The 18,987-nt window shown below is 53.4% G+C and overlaps 1 protein-coding gene across 6 annotated transcripts in view; it reads left to right on the top strand.

Annotated features, from left to right (window-relative positions):
- TPCN1 (two pore segment channel 1) overlaps positions 1-18,987 on the top strand; it is a 64,307-nt gene that overhangs the window by 41,195 nt on the left and 4,125 nt on the right. For 4 of the 6 annotated variants that reach the window (XM_061169173.1, XM_061169175.1, XM_061169172.1 and 1 more), the window contains 20 exons: positions 124-158; positions 711-769; positions 1,016-1,115; positions 3,090-3,206; positions 3,430-3,554; positions 4,413-4,461; positions 4,990-5,053; positions 6,101-6,145; positions 8,525-8,581; positions 8,660-8,713; positions 9,871-9,943; positions 12,044-12,151; positions 13,198-13,269; positions 13,644-13,904; positions 15,302-15,417; positions 16,164-16,210; positions 16,768-16,836; positions 17,036-17,120; positions 18,316-18,455; positions 18,650-18,730. In XM_061169173.1, the coding sequence (XP_061025156.1) occupies positions 124-158; positions 711-769; positions 1,016-1,115; positions 3,090-3,206; positions 3,430-3,554; positions 4,413-4,461; positions 4,990-5,053; positions 6,101-6,145; positions 8,525-8,581; positions 8,660-8,713; positions 9,871-9,943; positions 12,044-12,151; positions 13,198-13,269; positions 13,644-13,904; positions 15,302-15,417; positions 16,164-16,210; positions 16,768-16,836; positions 17,036-17,120; positions 18,316-18,455; positions 18,650-18,730 (1,757 nt within the window). The remainder of the gene's footprint in view (positions 1-123; positions 159-710; positions 770-1,015; positions 1,116-3,089; positions 3,207-3,429; positions 3,555-4,412; positions 4,462-4,989; positions 5,054-6,100; positions 6,146-8,524; positions 8,582-8,659; positions 8,714-9,870; positions 9,944-12,043; positions 12,152-13,197; positions 13,270-13,643; positions 13,905-15,301; positions 15,418-16,163; positions 16,211-16,767; positions 16,837-17,035; positions 17,121-18,315; positions 18,456-18,649; positions 18,731-18,987) is intronic. The other 2 variants (XM_061169176.1, XM_061169174.1) reach the window with 1 other exon arrangement.

The following is an 18,987-nucleotide window of genomic DNA, read 5'->3' as shown; positions in this document are numbered from 1 at the left end:
CTATGCTTTTCCTCTGCCTACTGCACTGATTCACATTTATTTGTCCAATCCTTCTGACATCTGGGTTTGGGACTCTTCTGCTCTAACCCTTTTTTCAATCTGTTTCCCACCACCTTCTTCTAGGTTTCTACTTGTTCTCCCCTAATCCTTCAGACCCCGTAAGTAATCAACATGTTTGTCTGTTTCTTCCTTTATGGGAGGCCTTTCCCCTCAGATAAGGTGGCTGGACTGACCCCCTAGCTGTATTAGGAAGGGATGCCCTGCTTGGTTTCTCATCATCGCTTCTGGCACCTGAAAGTGCCCCATCACCCAGATTTGAGCTGTCTCCTTCCTTGAATGCCAAGGGGGAACCCCTGCCCTGTCCTTGAGAGGGGTGTTTCCAAGATCAGATTTGGAACACGGGCACATTTTGGCAGAGGAGCAGTGGAGGAGAGCTCAGCTAATTGTGCATATGTGGTTCCCTGGGAGACAAGCCCCAAAGCCAGTTGTCTGCTGCCCCCGGAAGCATTGAGCTCAGGAGGGAGGAGGCCTTGGACTCCATATTTGCTTGTTCCTCTGCCATCCTTCAGGGATCCCTTGGGAGGAAGAAGGAGTGGGCGGGGCGGGGAGGGGGAGGGCAGGGCTCTGGAGGCGGCCCAGAGCCTGTTCCCGGTGGGGTGTGCCCTGGGCCTGGCGGCCACCGTGCCCTCCTCTCCTCCTCTCCCCCTCAGTACTTCAGCACCCTGGAGAACAGCATTGTCAGTCTGTTTGTCCTTCTGACCACCGCCAAGTAAGTTTGGGCCCTGCTTTGGCTTCTGCCCTCTTCTAGTGCCTGGGGTCTTCTCCTCTTTTCAGCCAAGAATATTCCACATCTTGGCCCAGACAGGTTCTTGGGACCCCGTGAGGGATGGGAGTGGCCTGGTGAGCCTAGAGTAGGGGAGGGGGGAGGGGGCCGGGAAGGCAGGAGAAGAGATGTCCTTATAGAAGACGGAGACCAGCAGACACGGGCCCTGCCGGTAACACTCTGCAAACACAGCTTCCCAGATGTGATGATGCCCTCCTACTCCCGGAACCCCTGGTCCTGCGTCTTCTTCATCGTGTACCTCTCCATCGAGCTGTACTTCATCATGAACCTGGTGAGTGACCTTGCCTCGCGCTCCACTGGAGCAGCCCTAGCCCACGCTCTGCTGGGCACTGTGGGGATGAGGCAGGGACAGCTTTCGGCCTCCGAGGGCAGAACATTGGGGAAGGAGGTCCCAGACCGTAGTCAAGTGTGGTGTGGCTAGGAATTCCCTGTCGGGACTTAAGTTCAGCTGGTTACCAGCAGTAACTAGCCTCCCTGGGTTAGCACTGCCGCCGCCGCTGGTGACAGTGCTAGAGTTTAAACCAAAGCTACCCTGGGATCTTCTCCTTCTCACAGCAAACATGTAATAACTATAAAAGCTGGTACTTACTAAGCCTTAGCCAGGCACTCTGCGAAGTGTTTTATGGATGAGGGTTAAATAATTTAACACTCAAACCCTGGAATTCTTATTATTATTCTCAATTTATAGTTGAGGAAACTGAGGATCAGACTGATAGGCTAACTCGCCTGCGCCTGCACAGCTCGGGCACTTAGGCACTCCATCCTACTGCAGCCACATGCCAGGAATGTCTTGTGTATTTCCACCCTGTTTATCATGAACCATTGGGAAATTGAACACAGAACATATTCCTTTAGGGAGAACATAAAGTCCCCATGCACACTGGGAACTTTGGAGGTGTTTGCAGAGGCTCGGCCGGCCACCAGGAGTGTTCCTGCCATCAGCAGATTGCCTCCCAGACTGGGCCATCAGGCTGGTGCTGAGCCCACATCAACGCCAGAATTATCAGGAAGAGGCCTTTTCAAGTCTTGCATTTATTTTTATACTTCTGAAGAGCATTCTCACACCAGTCACCACAGTCAGGCCCAGTATAGAAATGGAAAACACTTTCTCTGGGATAGATTTGTGAAATCTCCTAAAAGTGTGACGTCTTAAGGAGGAAAATATTTTCTTTTTTTAATTCCTCAAAACCCAAAATAAGTATGTTAGATATCTCTTTGAACATCTTACAGCTCTTTTATACTGTTGTTAGTTTAGAATCTAAAAAATAGTGTATGTGTAATTGATTTGCTTTAAAAGATATTTAGAGCTGTGAAAATATAGGGCATGGGTCAGCAGTCAGGGCCAAATCCCAGCCCACCATCTGTTTTTGTCAATAAAGTTTTATTGGCCCATTCATTTGCACATAGTCCACGGCTGCTTTCACGCTACAGCCGCAGGGTTGAGTGGTTTCTACAGAGACCATGTGGCCTGCAGAGCCTAAAAGATTTGCTCTCTGGCCCTTTACAGAAAAAGTTGCTGATTCTCCCTTTATCTAAAAGGAAATATGGGGGACCAGTTAGAAGGGATGGAAAGGACAAGAGAGTTCCCCTCAAAATATCTTTGAAAGAAAAAGAGTTTCCAAAAAGTGTTCTTCCAAATTCTCCTCCTGCCCTCCCATCGCGTTCTGATAACGCAGACTGTGTTGTTCACCTGCTAACTTTGGAATTAGAAAGTTCCAGAACCTTGTGCCCTTTTGTGCAGGCCACCTCACACCCCTGCTTTCTGGGGCCACGCAGACTCACCAGGAGAAGGAACAAGGGGACAGGGGAGGAAGCATCGGCACAGCGATGTTCCTTCCTGCTCTGAGGTTGGGAGGGCACAGGATGGGGACACAGCCTCCCCGGCCATCGCACGGAGCTGAATTGGGCAAAAAACCCAGTGTGTTCCCCTCGCTGCTTCTCTCCCCTTATAAAACTGCCCAGCCAGGGACGAGCTACAGGCGGAGAGAAGAAAAACCTGGGGAAAATGTAATAGCAGTGTCTTCATGAATCTTTAGAGGGGAAATTTACAAGTGGCAATGAATGACCTTCCTCTGCTGAGTCTTGGAGATGAACTTTCTACACCACCTGGGGCAGGCGAGAGGCTCTTTGCAACCCCTTTCTCTGGGGTGGCCGGAAGAGCGCCCTCTGGAGGCTGGAGAACGACTCCCTGGTTCCTTGAGGCCCCGCCGGGCACAGGAGCCAGGTCTCTGCTCTTCCCTCACAGCTTCTGGCCGTGGTATTTGACACCTTCAATGACATCGAGAAACACAAGTTCAAGTCTTTGCTGCTACACAAGCGAACCGCCATCCAGCACGCCTACCGCCTGCTCATCAGCCAACGGGTAGCGGGGCAGGGGCTGAGCCAGGGAGGGAGGTTGGTCCCTGCTCCCCAACCCTTGCCCCACGGTATCCCCTGAGCGTGGGAGGGCCAGCAGCTTCCGAAACCAGGAGTCCTGCCCTTGGGAGAACAAGAGAACAGGGCGCCATGGGATCCTGTGTGATGCTGGGCATCTGGCATGGCTGCCCCCACTGTGTTCCATGGGGCCGTCTTCCCTCTTCCCCCAGGGGCCTGCCGGCATCTCCTACAGGCAGTTTGAAGGCCTGATGCGCTTCTACAAGCCCCGGATGAGCGCCGGGGAGCGCTATCTCACGTTCAAGGCCCTGAATCAGAGCAACTCGCCTCTGCTCAGGTGAGAGTGGCTGCCAGTTGGGCGCAGTGTGGCCGGACGAGGCATTCACAAGAGGCAGCTGGGGCCTGCAAAAGCCCGGGGGTGGGGAATGGGCAGGCAAAGAGGCTCGTAGAGACTTCGGTTTTCTTCAGAGATTCTTACGCATGTAGACCCTATTCCTCAGGATTCTTTTTACAAGTAACAAAAGTCCAACCCAAATCCAATTTAAACTTGAGACAAAAAAAGGAATGTATTGGCTCGTGGAATGGACTGGCCCAGCTGCTCACCCTCGAGCCATGAGCGAGGTGGTTGCATGTGAGCTAATCCACAGAGCAACGTGAAACACACACACACACACACACACACACTGTCTCTCTCTCTCTCTCTGTCTCACTCACAGCTCTGGCACAGCCTCAAAGAGCTGAGCTCTCCGTGGGCAGTCTTGCTCTTCTGACTACTGATGACCAAAACCCTTCTTTTCGATCTCAGATGAAGCAGGCCTGCTGTAGAGACAGAAGTGGGCGAGCTCTGTTTGGGCTGACCTGCCCCGGTTGTTCTATTAAGTCCTCTGCTAAAGGCGGCTCAGTCCCTGTCTGTCTGAGAATGGTGGTAATCTGGGGGCTGCCTCTCTGGGGGATGGAAGCCGGCAGTGGTCTGTGTAGACTGAGTGGATTAAGTATCCGTAGTCCCTGGAGGAAGGAGGAGATGAAATGCCTGCAGGTACGGGTCCCCTGGGCCCTGATGCGCTGGGACTCGCAGATGTCGCCTCCTCCCGTCCCCCGCTCCACCCCTGGAAGGTGACCATAGGCAGGCGAGTGAGAGGACCGAAGCTCGGTGGGAACGTGCTCTGATTTTTTTTGCCCTTGTTGCTTATGACAGCCTGAAGGACTTTCAAGACATCTACGAAGTTGCCGCCTTGAAGTGGAAGGTGGGTGCTCTCCAGGGAGTGACCCGGCAGACGGTTCCGTGGGAGGGGGATGAGGCTGGGAGGCACCTGGCCGTCCAGCTCTCTCCCTGCTGGGACATCGCGGCTCTCTGCTGGGCGTTGTGCGTTGTAGGGCTAACAGGTGGCCCCTGGCCCTGCATGCCTGTCCGTCTGCAATGCGGTGTCCTGGCTAAAAGCACTGAATCTCAGTTAGACCCCATTAGTCACCGTGTGACATCAGGCAAGTTATGGAACCCTTCCAAGGCTTGTCTCACCTGGGAAGTGGGGTCATGAGAGTCCCTACCTACCGCATTATTTTCAGGATTCTATGAAAACAATGCCAGTGCATGGCACATTGAAGAGTTCAGCAAACACTGGCTGGCTTTGTTGTTCTTTAGATCCCTGAGTGTTTTCATGGTTTCCCAAGTTAGCCAGGAGAGCAGGAAAGGAAAGCTGCATCCATGCCCCCAGGGCTGGGCTCTGGTCACTGGTCCTAACACCCTCTCTCCTATGGCCCTGTTCCTTGGCCAGGCAAAGAGAAATAGAGAGCACTGGTTTGATGAGCTTCCCAGGACAGCATTCCTCATCTTCAAAGGTAAGGTTGACCTGAATATGGCAGCTGGGGACGAATGGAGGTTTCCGGTGACCACAGATAAGCATTTAAAGAACATGTCCAGAGGGTGTGTGTGTGTGTGTGTGTGTGTGTGTGCATGCGAAATGTCTATGTGTGTAAAAGAGACAGTGTGATTACCCCAGCAGGGAAATAGTGTTGGATTAGGAAGGAAATCAGTAACATAAAAACCAAACCAAAAAAAATTTGTGGAATATTTATTTATTGAAGAAAAATTGATACAAAGTCAAATAATTAGAAGAAAATGAAAGTCTCCCACGCAGAGATAACCACGGTTCATTTTCTGATGTGTTTCCTTCTGGTTATTTTTCTGTGCATTTTAAAAACAGTAGTGGGGATTACATTATATATTCTGTTCTGAAACCTGCCTTTTTACCTAATGATGGATTTTGACCTTCCTCCAGTGTCAGGATACATAGCCAGTGTATCTGATCCCTTACATAATGCTTGCATTGTATAAAATTGAAAATTTAAAAATCGGAGTGCCCCATATTATTTACCTAATAGTTTTCCCTGAATTTAATGCCAGTTTTGGAAGTTCCACATGGGGTATGGTTAGCTCACAGGGGTCTGGGCCATATGAGCAAGAGTTAAAATGGTATGTCCTATTTTGTTATTTCTCCCACAGCTAGGACTTTGAGCACAGCTGTTATTATTCCATATTCTTCAGCGAGTTTTCCATTCCATTGGGATGATAGTTACTCAAGTGGATAAATAAACAGTGCTGGTTCTAGGCCAGGAGCAAGCTTAAAGTTTCAGCAGTGGCCAGCAAAGCTTTGTTCTGCTCTGTCCCGGCTCCAGGTTGCTCAGGCACTTCCCAGAGGGAACGTTGCCAGTGCAGTCTTGCCCAGGGGTCCGGGCCCAAGCGTGGGTGTCCCTCTGAGAGCAGGTCCTTCCTTTTTCACCCCTGGGCATAAACACCCCGGTTGCTTACACGCATGATGTCTGTGGTAGGGGAACGTGTACTTGTACATGAAAATTTCACTGTTAACATTTCTTCTCTTCAAATAGGAATTAATATCCTTGTGAAGTCCAAGGCCTTCCAGTATTTCATGTGTAAGTGTGAAATATCACAGCTCTAGGTCCCTTTCCTCCTGAGCCTTACTGCTCCAGAAGGTGGAGATGCAAGGGATAAATCCTGCAGTTATGATGTTGGCTGTTTATAGAAAATTCCAAGCATGTATAAAAGTGGAGGGATTGTAAAGAGGATCCACGTACCTATCACCCAGCTTCAATAGTTATCATCTCATTGCCTGTCTTTCTTGTCCGTCTAATACTCTCAGTCCAGCTCATCACACCTTCTCTAGACCTGGAGTTTTTGGAAGCAGATTCCAGAACCACAGATTGTGGTTTGTTGATACGTCACTTCAGTCTGTTTTAATCTGTAGGTTTCTCCCCCAATCCGTTTTCTTCCTCTTGCAATATTTAGTTGAAGAAACAGGATTGTTTGTCCTTCATTCTTGATTTTGCATGTTCCTCTGTTGCTTATTTACTGTAGTTTGGTAGTTATAGCTAGAGCTGTGTTGTCCAGTGTGGCAGCCACCAGCCACATATGGCTATTTAACTTTAGACCAACTAAAACTTAAAAATTCAGTTCCCGTCACAATAGCCGCAGTTCAAGCACTCAGTAACCATGTGTGGCTAATGATGACCAATTGGACAGCACAGATGCAGACATTTCTACTAATCTAGAGGCTTGATTGAATTCACTCTTTCTAAGGAGTTCTGGTTCCATTTAATGGGAAATGGTGTTTAGAGACCACAATCTGAGATGCTAGAGGTGCTCATTGCTTGGAGTTGGTTATTGTTTCCAGGACTTTCCATGGACAGAGGTAGGATTTTGGTTTTTTAAAAGATAAACTATCTTGTGAGTTTATCCTGATATTCTTAATTCAAATTGTGGACTATAGGGTTTTTACCTAACTTCATCATTCTTTTTTTTAAATCTATTTATCTATTTGTTTTTATTTTTGGCTGTGTTGGGTCTTCGTTGTTGTGCATGGGCTTCCTCTAGTTGTGGTGAGCAGGGGCTACTCTTCATTGCAGTGCATGGGCTTCTCATTGTCGTGGCTTCTCTTGTTGCGGAGCACGGGCTCTAGGCACGCGGGCTTCAGTAGTTGTGGCACGCGGGCTGTAGAGCGCAGGCTCAGTAGTTGTGGCGCACAGGCTTAGTTGCTCCATGGCATGTGGGATCTTCCCGGGCCAGGGATCGAACCTGTGTCCCCTGCACTGGCAGGTGGATTCTTAACCACTGCACCACCAGGGAAGCCCTCATTATTCTTTCACGCCTAAATTCCCAGGCTTAAAATCCTAGTTCCCAACAACACTGACACAGTCACTCACTTGCTTTATCCCACAGTCCACACATAATAGTCTCTAAAAAACAATACCAACACAACCCTAACAATATAATTGCTAGAAACACCACTCCAGGGATTCAGATGACTTTTAAATTCATCTGGAGTAGTTTTTCTCCATGTGGGTGTGTCACCATCTGCATTTCTTTATTTCATTTGAAAAAATATTTTTAGAGATCACTTTTTACATTTAATTTTGCCTTATAATTATGTAAAATATGTATATGATTCCAAGTCAGATCTACAGAACAAAGTATACTCAAGGAGGAATTGTTTCCATCCTGTCACCTCCCCCAGTGGGTAACTTTTATTATAGTTTATCCTTCCATTTTTAAAAAACTATAAGTAGATGCATATATGCACATTTCCCTGCCTTAAATAAACTAGCATAATTTACACACTTCTTTCAACCTTCCTTTTTTTTCAGTTAACGATACATCCTAGAGACCACACCATATTAATATACAGAGATGTTCTTCATTTCTTTTTATAGTTGAGAGTACACCATTTCATGAACGTATCATAGTTTATTTATCCAGTCTCCTCTTGATCGTTTAGGTTGTTTCTAGTTTCTTTGCTATCACAAATAGTTCTTCAGTGAATAGCTTTCAGTATACGTCATTTGTGTTTTTGCTAATGTCTCATTGGGATGGATCCCTAAAAGTAGGATTGCTAGGTGAAAGGCCAAACGCATATGCAGTTTTGCTAACTAGTTTCTGCAGTCATTTAAAAACCAGATATCTCTAGGGAAAAACAAATGTTTTCAATACTCAAACCCTTTGTATATGGTCCATCTTTTACGCCAACTTGGAATAATCTGTAGGTTTTACTGAAACATCTTAACTGGTATCCCTATAGTGACATAGAGGGTGATTTTTAGAAATCTGTAGCTGTTTTCTAAGAGAAACTACTGGTTGATTTAGCTCATGGTAAAAGCATTAAGCAGGAAGTTATCTGTTATAAGCCCTGCTCTCTGCGTATCTCAGAGCTGCCTAGAAACTAACCAGGGGCTGCAGCTGTGACCTGTAGATTTCCACACCCACCTGTGCTTTCTCTATTATGAGCCTGTCTGTTGCAGACTTGGTGGTGGCAGTCAACGGGGTCTGGATCCTTGTGGAGACCTTCATGCTGAAAGGTGAGCCTGGCTAGGGGACTGGCCCGTCCTGTGGGCACACCTGGCCCACCTCTTGAACTGCTGCCTCTCTTCTTACAGGTGGGAACTTCTTCTCCAAGCACGTACCCTGGAGTTACCTCGTCTTTCTGACTAGTAAGTTTCTGACATGGCTTTGCTCAAGTGCTTGTCCTAACCACTGGCTGGAACTTCTTTTTGGGTTAAGATCTGATGGCTCTTCTCTAAAGCAGGGGAGCGTAATGAGGGTGGAGCAGAAATCGAGTCTGATTCTATCCCATCCCTGTTTCAAACTCTTTGGTGATTGCCCACTGCCCTCCGGACTAAGTTCCCGTGCTGGGTGTGAGTCATGGGGCCACACAGGGCCCCTTCAGCCTCCCTCTCAGGCTTCATCTCTTGCCAGTACCACCACCCGTGTCCCACCTGCAGCCCCCCTGAACACATCCCGCTTCCCAGGGCCCCTGCCCTTTCTTACCTCTGGGCCTCTGCACAGCTGTTTTCCTCTGCCTGGTGCACTCATCCCCTCACCACACCGCTCTGCCTGACACCCCTCTCCCTTTATGTCTAAACGTTAGACATAACTAATAACACTGTGTCCTAAATTGTTTTCATTGTTCTTAAAAAGCATGACTTTTACTGCCTTGATCAGTGCCCTTTGGCTTTTTCTGTGGAGTTCAGAGTAGCATACTGATTCAGTGCACAAACTCTGGGGTCAGAAAGACCTGGAATCTATTCCCAACTGTGTCTCTTGTGTGATCTGATGCCCCCTCCAGAGCTCCCTCTTCAGCTCCTTCTTTCATTATGTTCCAATGACACCAACCTTCCTTCTGCCCCTCAAGCAGGCCAAGATCATATCCGGCTTGGCCCCTGATTTCTTTCAAATGTAACACTCTTCCCCCAGTCTACTTCCCCCAGTCTAACATACCAGTTGGCTGTCTTTCCCCTGAGTCTAGACTCTAAGCTCTGTGTTGTTCAGGGCTGGGCACCCAGCACCCAGTGCAATGCCTGGCACGGGAGAAGTGCTCAGGAAATACCTGTTGGCTGGACAGACAATGCCTGCGGCCACTCCCAGGGAGTGGGAGCGAGTGCTTCTTGTTAGCGGGCGGCCCCGGTTGGCCAGCATCTGGGCCAGGCCCTGCCCTGGAGCCCACACTCTCTCAGGGGTGCGGGTGTGACGTGGGTGTCTGGAGGGCACGTGACCAGACCTCGGGAGAGTCTCGAGGAGGAAACGAGCCAGGCCAGGGGTGGCAGATGCTGTGGCAGGGCCGCTGCTAACTGCTTCTTCCCGCTCACAGTTTACGGGGTGGAGCTGTTCCTGAAAGTAGCCGGCCTCGGCCCCGTCGAGTACTTGTCCTCCGGATGGAATCTGTGAGTAGAGAGCATGTTTCTTACCCACGTCAGAGACTCTAATGAAAGCCACAGGTCCTCTCCGTCCACACCCACTGCACAGTTTCAGAGGGAAGGTCCGAGGCTGGGTCAGGCCCCTATCTCCTGGAGCGGTTCTGCCTGTGGCTCCAGGCCTCCCCAGGGTCAGGCCCTCATCTTACTCTCTCAGACCGCCCCCGCCAGTCCCTCTCCTGGACGTGGCCTCTTGGGGGTCCTTAGGCCAGCTGGCTCCTTCTGAGTCACTTAACCCCACACCCCTCCCTGACAACTAAGCTCTTTTCTCCTCCTCGAAAACCACGACACCCACAGAGAAGGAAGTGCCACGGGTCCTGATGCTTGGTCAGCATCGAGCTGGTGGCCCTTCTCCCTGTTCCAGAGACCCCGAGAGGTGGCTCACTGCCCATGAAAGTTAATTCACCCACGAAATCAGGCTGCACTCACGAGGTCTTGGGTCGTGAGAGTAAAAACAAGTTAATAAGTAGAGAAGAGTCAGGCAGAGCAATAGCGTGTGGGCATGCAGTTTGCAGGGCCTTAATGTGTATCTGGGAGGAGAGAGGGGCTCTCTATCCTGCTTTCCTGGTGGGACTCTCCTGTGGTCCTGCCCCGCCCCTCAGTGCCTTCACCAGGGTCACTGGTGTAACCTGTGTCTGCCATGAGACCAGTGTGGGACCTTCAGGAGGGGTTTCTAGGCATTTCTTTTTTTTTTTTTTTTTTTTTAATTAATTAATTTTTGGCTGCATTGGGTGTTCGTTGCTGTGCACGGGCTTTTCTCTAGTTGCAGCGAGCAGGGGCTACTCTTCATTGCTGTGCGAGGGTTTCTCATTGCAGTGGCTTCTCTTCTTGTGGAGCACAGGCTCTAGGCACACGGGCTTCAGTAGTTGCAGCATGCAGGCTCAGCAGTTGTGGTTCACGGGCTCTAGAGTGCAAGCTCAGTAGTTGTGGCTCACGGGCTCTAGAGTGCAGGCTCAGTAGTTGTGGCTCGCGGGCTCTAGAGTGTAGGCTCAGTAGTTGTGGCTCGTGGGCTCTAGAGCGCAGGCTCAGTAGTTGTGGCTCGCGGGCTCTAGAGTGTAGGCTCAGTAGTTGTGACTCATGGGCTCTAGAGCGCAGGCTCAGTAGTTGTGGCACACGGGCTCAGTAGTTGTGGCTCACGGGCTCTAGAGCGCAGGCTCAGTAGTTGTGGCGCACGGGCTTAGTTGCTCCACGGCATGTGGGATCTTCCCAGACCAGGGATCGAATCCATGTCCCCTGCATTGGCAGGTGGATTCTTATTTATTTATCTATCTTTCTATCTATTTATTTATTTATTATTTGGCTGTGTTGGGTCTTCATTGTGGTGCGTGGGCTTCTCACTGCGGTGGCTTCTCTTGTTGCAGAGCACCGGCTCTAGGCACGCAGGCTCAGTAGTTGTGGCTCACGGGCTCTAGAGCGCAGGCTCAGTAGTTGTGGCGCACGGGCTTAGTTGCTCCGCGGCATGTGGGATCTTCCCGGACCAGGGCTCGAACCCATGTCCCCTGCATTGGCAGGCGGATTCTTTTTTTTTTTTTAAAAGGAATGTAGTTTATTTATTTATTTATTTATGGCTGTGTTGGGTCTTCGTTTTTGTGTGAGGGCTTTCTCTAGTTGCGGCAAGTGGGGGCCACTCTTCATCGCGGTGCGCGGGCCTCTCACTATCGTGGCCTCTCTCGTTGCAGAGCACAGGCTCCAGACACGCAGGCTCAGTAATTGTGGCTCACGGGCCTAGTTGCTCCGCGGCATGTGGGATCTTCCCGGACCAGGGCTCGAGCCTGTGTCCCCTGGCAGGCGGATTCTTAACCACTGTGCCACCAGGGACATCCCTAGGCATGTCTGACCCCTGAGGTGTGTGCTGTGACCGGGGCCCAGCCACACCAGCCTCAGAAACCCAATAGCGGTGGGAAGCTGGCCGGCTGCGGGCCACTGCGGGGCCTGTTGCTGCCTTTGCCGTGGTTGGCGTGCGGGCTCCTTGGAAGGGAGTGCTGGGCACAGGGCTGGGGAGCCACCGGCCGTTGTGGGGGAGGCTATGGGTGGGCCGAACAGACCATGGCTTCTCCTCCTCCCTTCCAGGTTCGACTTCTCCGTCACAGCGTTCGCCTTCCTGGGACTGCTGGCTCTGGCCTTCAACATGGAGCCCTTTTATTTCATAGTGGTCCTGCGTCCCCTCCAGCTGCTGAGGTGACGGGGCAGGGCTGGGGTTGGGAGTGGTGGGCAGGGGAGGGTGGGGAGAGCCTTGGGACTGGTCTTGGGGAGTGACTAAAAGGAACCAGAAGGCTCACAGGCCTGGTGTCAGGGGTGGCACGCCCCCTGCAGGGGCACCTAGTGTGGGTGGGGGGAGGGGGATGGTGGGGGCCTTGTCTCCACCTGGGCAGGTGTGCAGATGGCCCACCTCCTCACATCCTGGGACCAGTTGCCTCTGACTGTGGAAGAGAAACGTGGCTCAGGGCTCCAGTGAACTTGGCCTGTGCTGGTGTCGGCTGCAGCCACAGAAACACACGTGCTCAGAGTCATCAACCAGAGAGCCACGGCCTCTGAGGGTCCAGAGGGACTTTCGAGCCCCTACCACAGCCAGCCGTGATTTTCTGGCACAGTCCTTTGTCAAGAAAAACCCTCACTTGCTCTCAGCTTTCCCCCAGGGACCACCGTAGGAAACCAGCACAAATTTGTAGAGATCCGTGGACGGTGTCCCTTACTAGTTAGAGATCTCTGTGTGTCCTCAGAAGCCTGGTTTTCCTCTAGAATATCCAGCTGCGGTCCTATTCACGTCCATCACCCCCTCCCGTCCTGCGCAGGAGGAGAGGCGGAGGTGAGGGACGGGGCGGCCCTTTCTTACCTGGAGGAGCTGCCGCACTGCCGGCTCCTCTGCGGGCGCGGCCTTCTCCCCTCCCGGGGTTGCCGCAGCGTCCCGGGCAAGGCCTCGCCCCGCGCCCAGCCTCCGGGCTTCATCCATGAGTGGCAGCCGGCCGCCGTGCCTGCTCACGCGAGTCGTGCCCTGCCTCCCTTCAGGGCAGGGCCCGTCCAGCCCCGATGTCCCGGTACCACCGCTGCCCCTGCCCAGGGTGCGAGTCACCCGAGCTGAGTGCCCAGCTGGCGGCTCTGGGGAAAGTAGGCACTCAGGTGGTGGAGGGACCCCGGGCCTGCCGCGCCCCACCTGGTGCTGTGGACCGAGGGGCTGCGGCCACGCCCGGCACCTGGAAGTGACCCGGCCCGCTTCCCTCACTCAGGTTGTTTAAACTGAAGAAGCGTTACCGCAACGTGCTGGACACCATGTTTGAACTGCTGCCCCGGATGGCCAGGTACTGCCCTGCCTCTTGGCCCCCAGGGCCAGGCGTCGCGAGGCTTGTGCCCCCTCGGGGTGGGCAGCTGGGTGGTCTGGGGGGAGGGGGAGGAGGAGTCCCGAAAAGGACGAAAATCGAGGGCCTGACAGGGTCAGATCTCTTCAAGGAGACCGAGACCTTGACCACCACAGGTCTCCCTGGTTCCACTTTTCTCCACTGACCTGTCTGAAATATTTAGTAGGGACGGCAGGGAGCTGTCAACTCACTTACCACCTGTGTCTATGTTCACAGGTAAGGGTCACCTGTGAGTCTACCTTCACAGGTAAGGGGTGAATCGCTGGTAGAGGGGCGTCTGGTAATAGAGTCCTGATTCGAGCCGTTTTCTACCCCAGACCTGAATCCGAGGCCCCTCCCCTGCAGGCACTTTCCAGCTGGTGCACCTGGCTAGGGGCATGCGTCTCCATCAGTCAGCGCAGGGGTCTGAGGATGCCAGGGCCGCCGGGCGAGCTGCTCTCTCCTGCCTGGCCCTCGATCACCCTGTCTCTTCTGACCCTCCTCCCTAGCCTGGCCCTCACCCTGCTCATCTTTTACTACTCCTTCGCCATCGTGGGCATGGAATTCTTCTGTGGAATCCTCTACCCCAACTGCTGCAAGTGAGTACGCAGCGGGGCCCCCAGCCCCAGGCAGCCTGCGTTTCTGGAGGAGCCCAGCCAGGACTGGAACGCTGACCTCTGACCCCGCAGGGGCCCACCTCCCCAAGCCACAGCGCCCTTTGAAGCCCTGAGAATCACTTTGCTTTGCTCCCAGGGCTTATTAGTTCAGTGCAGCAGCTAAGGGAGGGGGCCTGGAAGCAGAGGGTCCTCTCTGAAGTGAGGATGTCTGAGCAAGTTTTCCTGTCCCCCAGGCAGGGTCTAGGAGCCACTCTCCAACCAGGTCTCCATCAGCTTACCCTTCGGGCTGGGCGCTGGCGGCTGCTCCAGAATCGGGAGCAGCCTGGGGCCGGAGGCCGGAGTCCCACAGCTTCCTCCTGCTTCTCCCCGGGGGTGACTGGGGACCTGGGCAGACACAGCAGCTAGGGGTGGCCTGTTAGGATGAGATGGACACACGCGGGAAGGTCTCTGGGGCAGGGATAGAGAGCGGGGGACACAGCCTCCCTTGATCACTCCATTCCCTCTCCCTTTCCTCCTAAGCCACCATGATGAAACCCGTGTGCTCTGCCATTCATTCTCCATCCAGTGTTCTCTTCAAATTGGTCCTTACGGTTTCAAGCGCTGATAAAGAAAGTTCCCAGAGACACTGGTAGCCGTTTTGAGTGTCAGGCTAAGCTGAGAATCAGAGCCTGTAGCAGTGGGTCACAAACCTTAGGGCACGTGAGAATCCTCAGGGCCGCTGCTTAGAAGTGCAAACTCCAGACCCCACCCTGCGCGTCTGACACAGGCCCGAGGCTCAGGACTCTGCCTTCGGAACAAGCTCCCTGGGGGCCCAAGGACCAGACTTGTCAAGACACCAGCATGAATTATAGCAGATCAGCCATAAGAGGTCGGCAGGAAAGTAGCAAATAAGCTCTCAGAACAGGGGCAACCGATTAGAATAGAACAGAACACTCCAGCCAGATGCTGGGGAAAGCCCGATAAGGGGAGGACCCTTCTCGAGGGCTGCCGTTGGCACCCGGCCTCCAGGACAGATCCCAGACTGGTGGGGGCAGGGGGCTGGGGATGGTGTCCGAGGAGGCACTGCCTTTGTCTCCCCTCCCGGAGCGCCGGGCTCTGGCCACTGAGAGCGAGAAGGCCTGGCTGGCAGCAGAGAAATGCCAAGTGAAGGTGGAATGGGGGGCAAGTCTGGGTGTCCCCACCAGCACCCTGGGGACTCCCCTTTGAGACAAGAAGACAGGCAAGAGAGCTGGGGGCTGGGCAGGAAACCAGGCTGGGCCAAGACAGACGGTCCTCAGTCAGACCTTGGTTTGCTTAAACTTTCTGTACTTTGTTGAGGTGACCAGTTATCTTGTGACCTTCCCGCCCAACCCTCTGTCCCCACCATCTCCCCCCGCCAGTACGAGCACAGTGGCAGACGCCTACCGCTGGCTCAATCACACCGTGGACAACAGGACCGTGGTGGAAGAAGGCTACTACTATCTCAATAATTTTGACAACATCCTGAACAGCTTTGGTGAGTGCGGAAAGCCCAGGCGGGCCATGCCCTGGGTACTGCCTTGGTCACCGCAGGTCCCAGGTGGGGCGGAGCAGAGCTGCCCGAGGCCTCCCTGTCCCGAGCCGTTTGCCATACTTTCTTGAGTCCTCTCTGGCCCCAGTGGAGCCTGTGGTTTGCCCAGCCTTGGGGGTGCAGTCCAGGCCAGACCCCAGGGCTTGTTTCCTGTTACTTTTTCAGCATCGGGGGAGCAGCAGAGCTTCATGCTTGGCTGGGAGGTGGGTACAGCCCGATGCTAGGGAACCAGCCCCCTTCTCACAGCTCCACAGTTGCAGGGTGGGACCTGGCCACACCAGCCAGCCACGGTGCCCCGTACCACCCAGGCCAGGCCCACACAGCTCTGCTCCTGGCTTCCATGGAGAGGCCAGGAGGCCAGACACAGCTTCTCAAGAGGAAGGGATCCCCTCACGACATCCCAGATCTACACCAAGGAAGGTCTGGGGACTCTTTCCCCAGTATCCCCACCCCTGGTCCATCACGAGCTGCTGAGGCCAAAGATGCACCCTTTTGCGGACTGGCCAAGATGGCAGCACTCCCTGTGGGGTGGGTGCTCAGGAAGTGCCTTGGCTGCTCTCTCGGGAGCTCACAGGCCAGCCCGGCAGACAAGTGCGTGGTACCCAGGATAGGTGGAGAGAGGCCACTTGAAACTCACTTTGCAAAAGCAGGTCTGATCAAGATGCTTTCTGTTTCTCCCTTCCCTTTGGCAGTGACCTTGTTTGAGCTCACAGTTGTCAACAACTGGTACATCATCATGGTAAGGATCTCCGTCAGCTCCTGGGGGCATCTTTCCACCATTCTCTGAGGCCGGCTCCCGTCTCCCCTCACGCAGCCTGGGGTGCATTGCTCTCCCCGTCCCCCACAGGGGCAGGGTTCTGCGGGGACGCCACGGTATGGCCTGAATCCCAAGAGCCTCCCCCTCCGCACTTGCTGGACGTGGCCTTTGTCCCTGCTTTCCACACATCCCCCAGCAGCCAGGAGAGGCCAGTTAGCCTCTGGGTCTCTGTCCTGCTCCCACCACTGTGAGGGAGACTTTTCAAGCAAGAAACAGTGTGGCAAGGGTGGTTGGTTGGTTGGTTTTTTGCCATTCCTTAAACTCTTCCAAAGGTTGGCCGTATCAGTCCTGGGGGGAGTGTCCGGGCCTTAGGAGCTCAGAGGAATTTTTAGACCCAGGGGAGCAAGGTCCCCCTCCTTCGTCTTCCACAACCGATCAAGAAGGGTCTGTAGAGAGCAGGGGCCATGGAGAAGCCTGCGTAGACAGCGACCCGGCCCCCCCCAGGAGCTCGTTCACTCCCTGCTTCCCTCTGTCTCCAGGAAGGCGTCACCTCGCAGACCTCCCACTGGAGCCGCCTCTACTTCATGACCTTCTACATCGTGACCATGGTAGGTCCAGGGACACAGAATGCCCTTCACCCTCCTCCATCTTCAAAGCCTCCAGCTGCCCCTGCTCATCGGGCGGCAGCTCAGGGAGGAGGGGGCCGGGGACACATCTGACCGGGCTCTGTTGGCTCTGGGGCCCCGCAGCAGCTCACACCCCCCTCATTCCTCTCTCTTCCTGCTCCTCCTCTCCGTGCCCGGCCAGGTGGTGATGACTATCATTGTCGCCTTCATCCTCGAAGCCTTCGTCTTCCGAATGAACTACAGCCGCAAGAACCGGGACTCGGAAGGTCTGTGCAAGTGGCTGGAGCAGGGGCGTTTGCCGCTTGCTGCTCATCTGTCTGTCTGTCTGTCCAGTCTTTTGGCAGTTCAGCTTACTGATCTGGCTTAGCTTTTTTTTTTTTCCCCTCAATTTTATTTATTTATTTATTTATTTTTGGCTGCGTTGGGTCTTTTTTGCTGCACACGGGCTTTCTGTAGTTGTGGCGAGCGGGGGCTACTACTCTTTGTTGGGGTGCGTGGGCTTCTCATTGCCGTGGCTCCTCTTGTTGTGGAGCACGGGCTCCAGGCGCGTGGGCTTCAGTAGTTGTGGTACGCAGGCTTCAGTAGTTGTGGCTCGCGGGCTCTAGAGTGCAGGCTCAGTAGTTGTGGCACACGGGCTTAGTTGCTCCGCGGCATGTGGGATCTTCCCGGACCAGGGCTCGAACCCGTGTCCCCTTCATTGGCAGGCGGATTCTTAACCACTGTGCCACCACCCCAAGTCCTGGCTTAGCTTTCTTGATCTCTTATTTGCATTGATTTTTCAAATATTTAATGACAGAAAAATGCGCGTGATCTCATTTTAAAAATCAGAACAGTACAGCTCAGAGATCAAGAAAAATCACAGGCTGATTGTGACCCCAGCAGTCCTTTGTCCCGCCTTTCTCATCTCCCCAACTGTTCATCCTTAGCTGTTCCCCCTTTTAGTTATCGTCTCCACATTTCTAAACCACATGTTCGTCCTCTGGCTCTTGATTTAAACGGTGTAAATACCGTTGACCACAGAGCCTAATACTACTTCCTTCTGCAGCTTGCGACCCCTTGCCTCCCTTTTCCCGGAGTGCATAGCTTTCTGCCTAACGATCCTTCATTCTTTCTAGATTCTCCATCAGAACTGCCACATCCCTGTTACTACTTGTTTCCAAATCTCTGTCCTCTCAGACTACCTGATCATTTTCTTTTTGCTTGGAGACTCCCTCCTGAAACCCTCTGTCCCCTGTAAGCTGGTGGCCTGACCAGTGCTCCTGACAGCCCAGCAAAGGGAGGGGATGGGGAGGGACATGCGTTCCAGATGGTGGAGGGGGGGGGTGGTCGTGCTGATCCAGAGTTTTGCTGGGAGAGGGAACCTTAAGGCGCCCATAGGGAGCAGGGAGGATGGCTAAACCAAGCCAGACTGGGGGCTCTGAGTCCCAGGCTCCTTCCCCCTGCCGCCCTCCCGTCCTGCAGTTGATGGCGGTATCACCCTTGAGAAGGAAATCTCCAAAGATGAGCTGATTGCTGTCCTGAAGCTCTACCGGGAGGCACGGGGAGCCGCCTCGGACATCGCCCAGCTGCTCAAGATCCTCTCCCAGATGGAGAGATACGAGGTGGGGAGCGACAGGGCCTCGTCCCACAGAGGGAGCGGGTTGTGGCTTAGTGCAAACCCTCCCCCACTGTCCATCCCCTCAAGTTTTGGTGACACTTTTGGGGGGCACCGTCGCAGAAGCCAGAAGAGGGGGTGAGGCCGGGCACCAGGACCTTGGCTCGGGCCGGTCCCTGCAGCCTCTCTGTTCTTCTCTAGCAAAATACCTTGGTGTTTCTGGGACGGAGATCGAGGACCAAAAGCGATCTGAGCCTAAAGATGTACCAAGAGGAGATTCAGGTAGGAGCGCCCCTGACCATGCTGCCCAGATCCTCCTGCCCGGGAGTGGTCCTCGCCGCTGCTGAGCAGAGGTTGCTTTCTGGTCCCCGTCTTGAGTTGTGTGGGGAGCTTAGCGGGGAGCTATGGGATTATCTGTTGGGACCACTACCAGTGGACCACTGCTCAGGTGGGGGCAGGCTTCAGGGCTCAGCCTTGAACCCTTGAAGCATTCCCCAACATAGGCAGCCACCCTGTCACTCTTCCACATATGTCACTGA

The sequence above is a fragment of the Eubalaena glacialis genome, chromosome 15, assembly GCF_028564815.1.
Source record: "Eubalaena glacialis isolate mEubGla1 chromosome 15, mEubGla1.1.hap2.+ XY, whole genome shotgun sequence".
Taxonomy (NCBI): Eukaryota; Metazoa; Chordata; class Mammalia; order Artiodactyla; family Balaenidae; genus Eubalaena; species Eubalaena glacialis.
The sequence above is the reverse complement of the archived record's forward strand: the minus strand, read 5'-3'. Positions and strand labels throughout refer to the sequence as shown.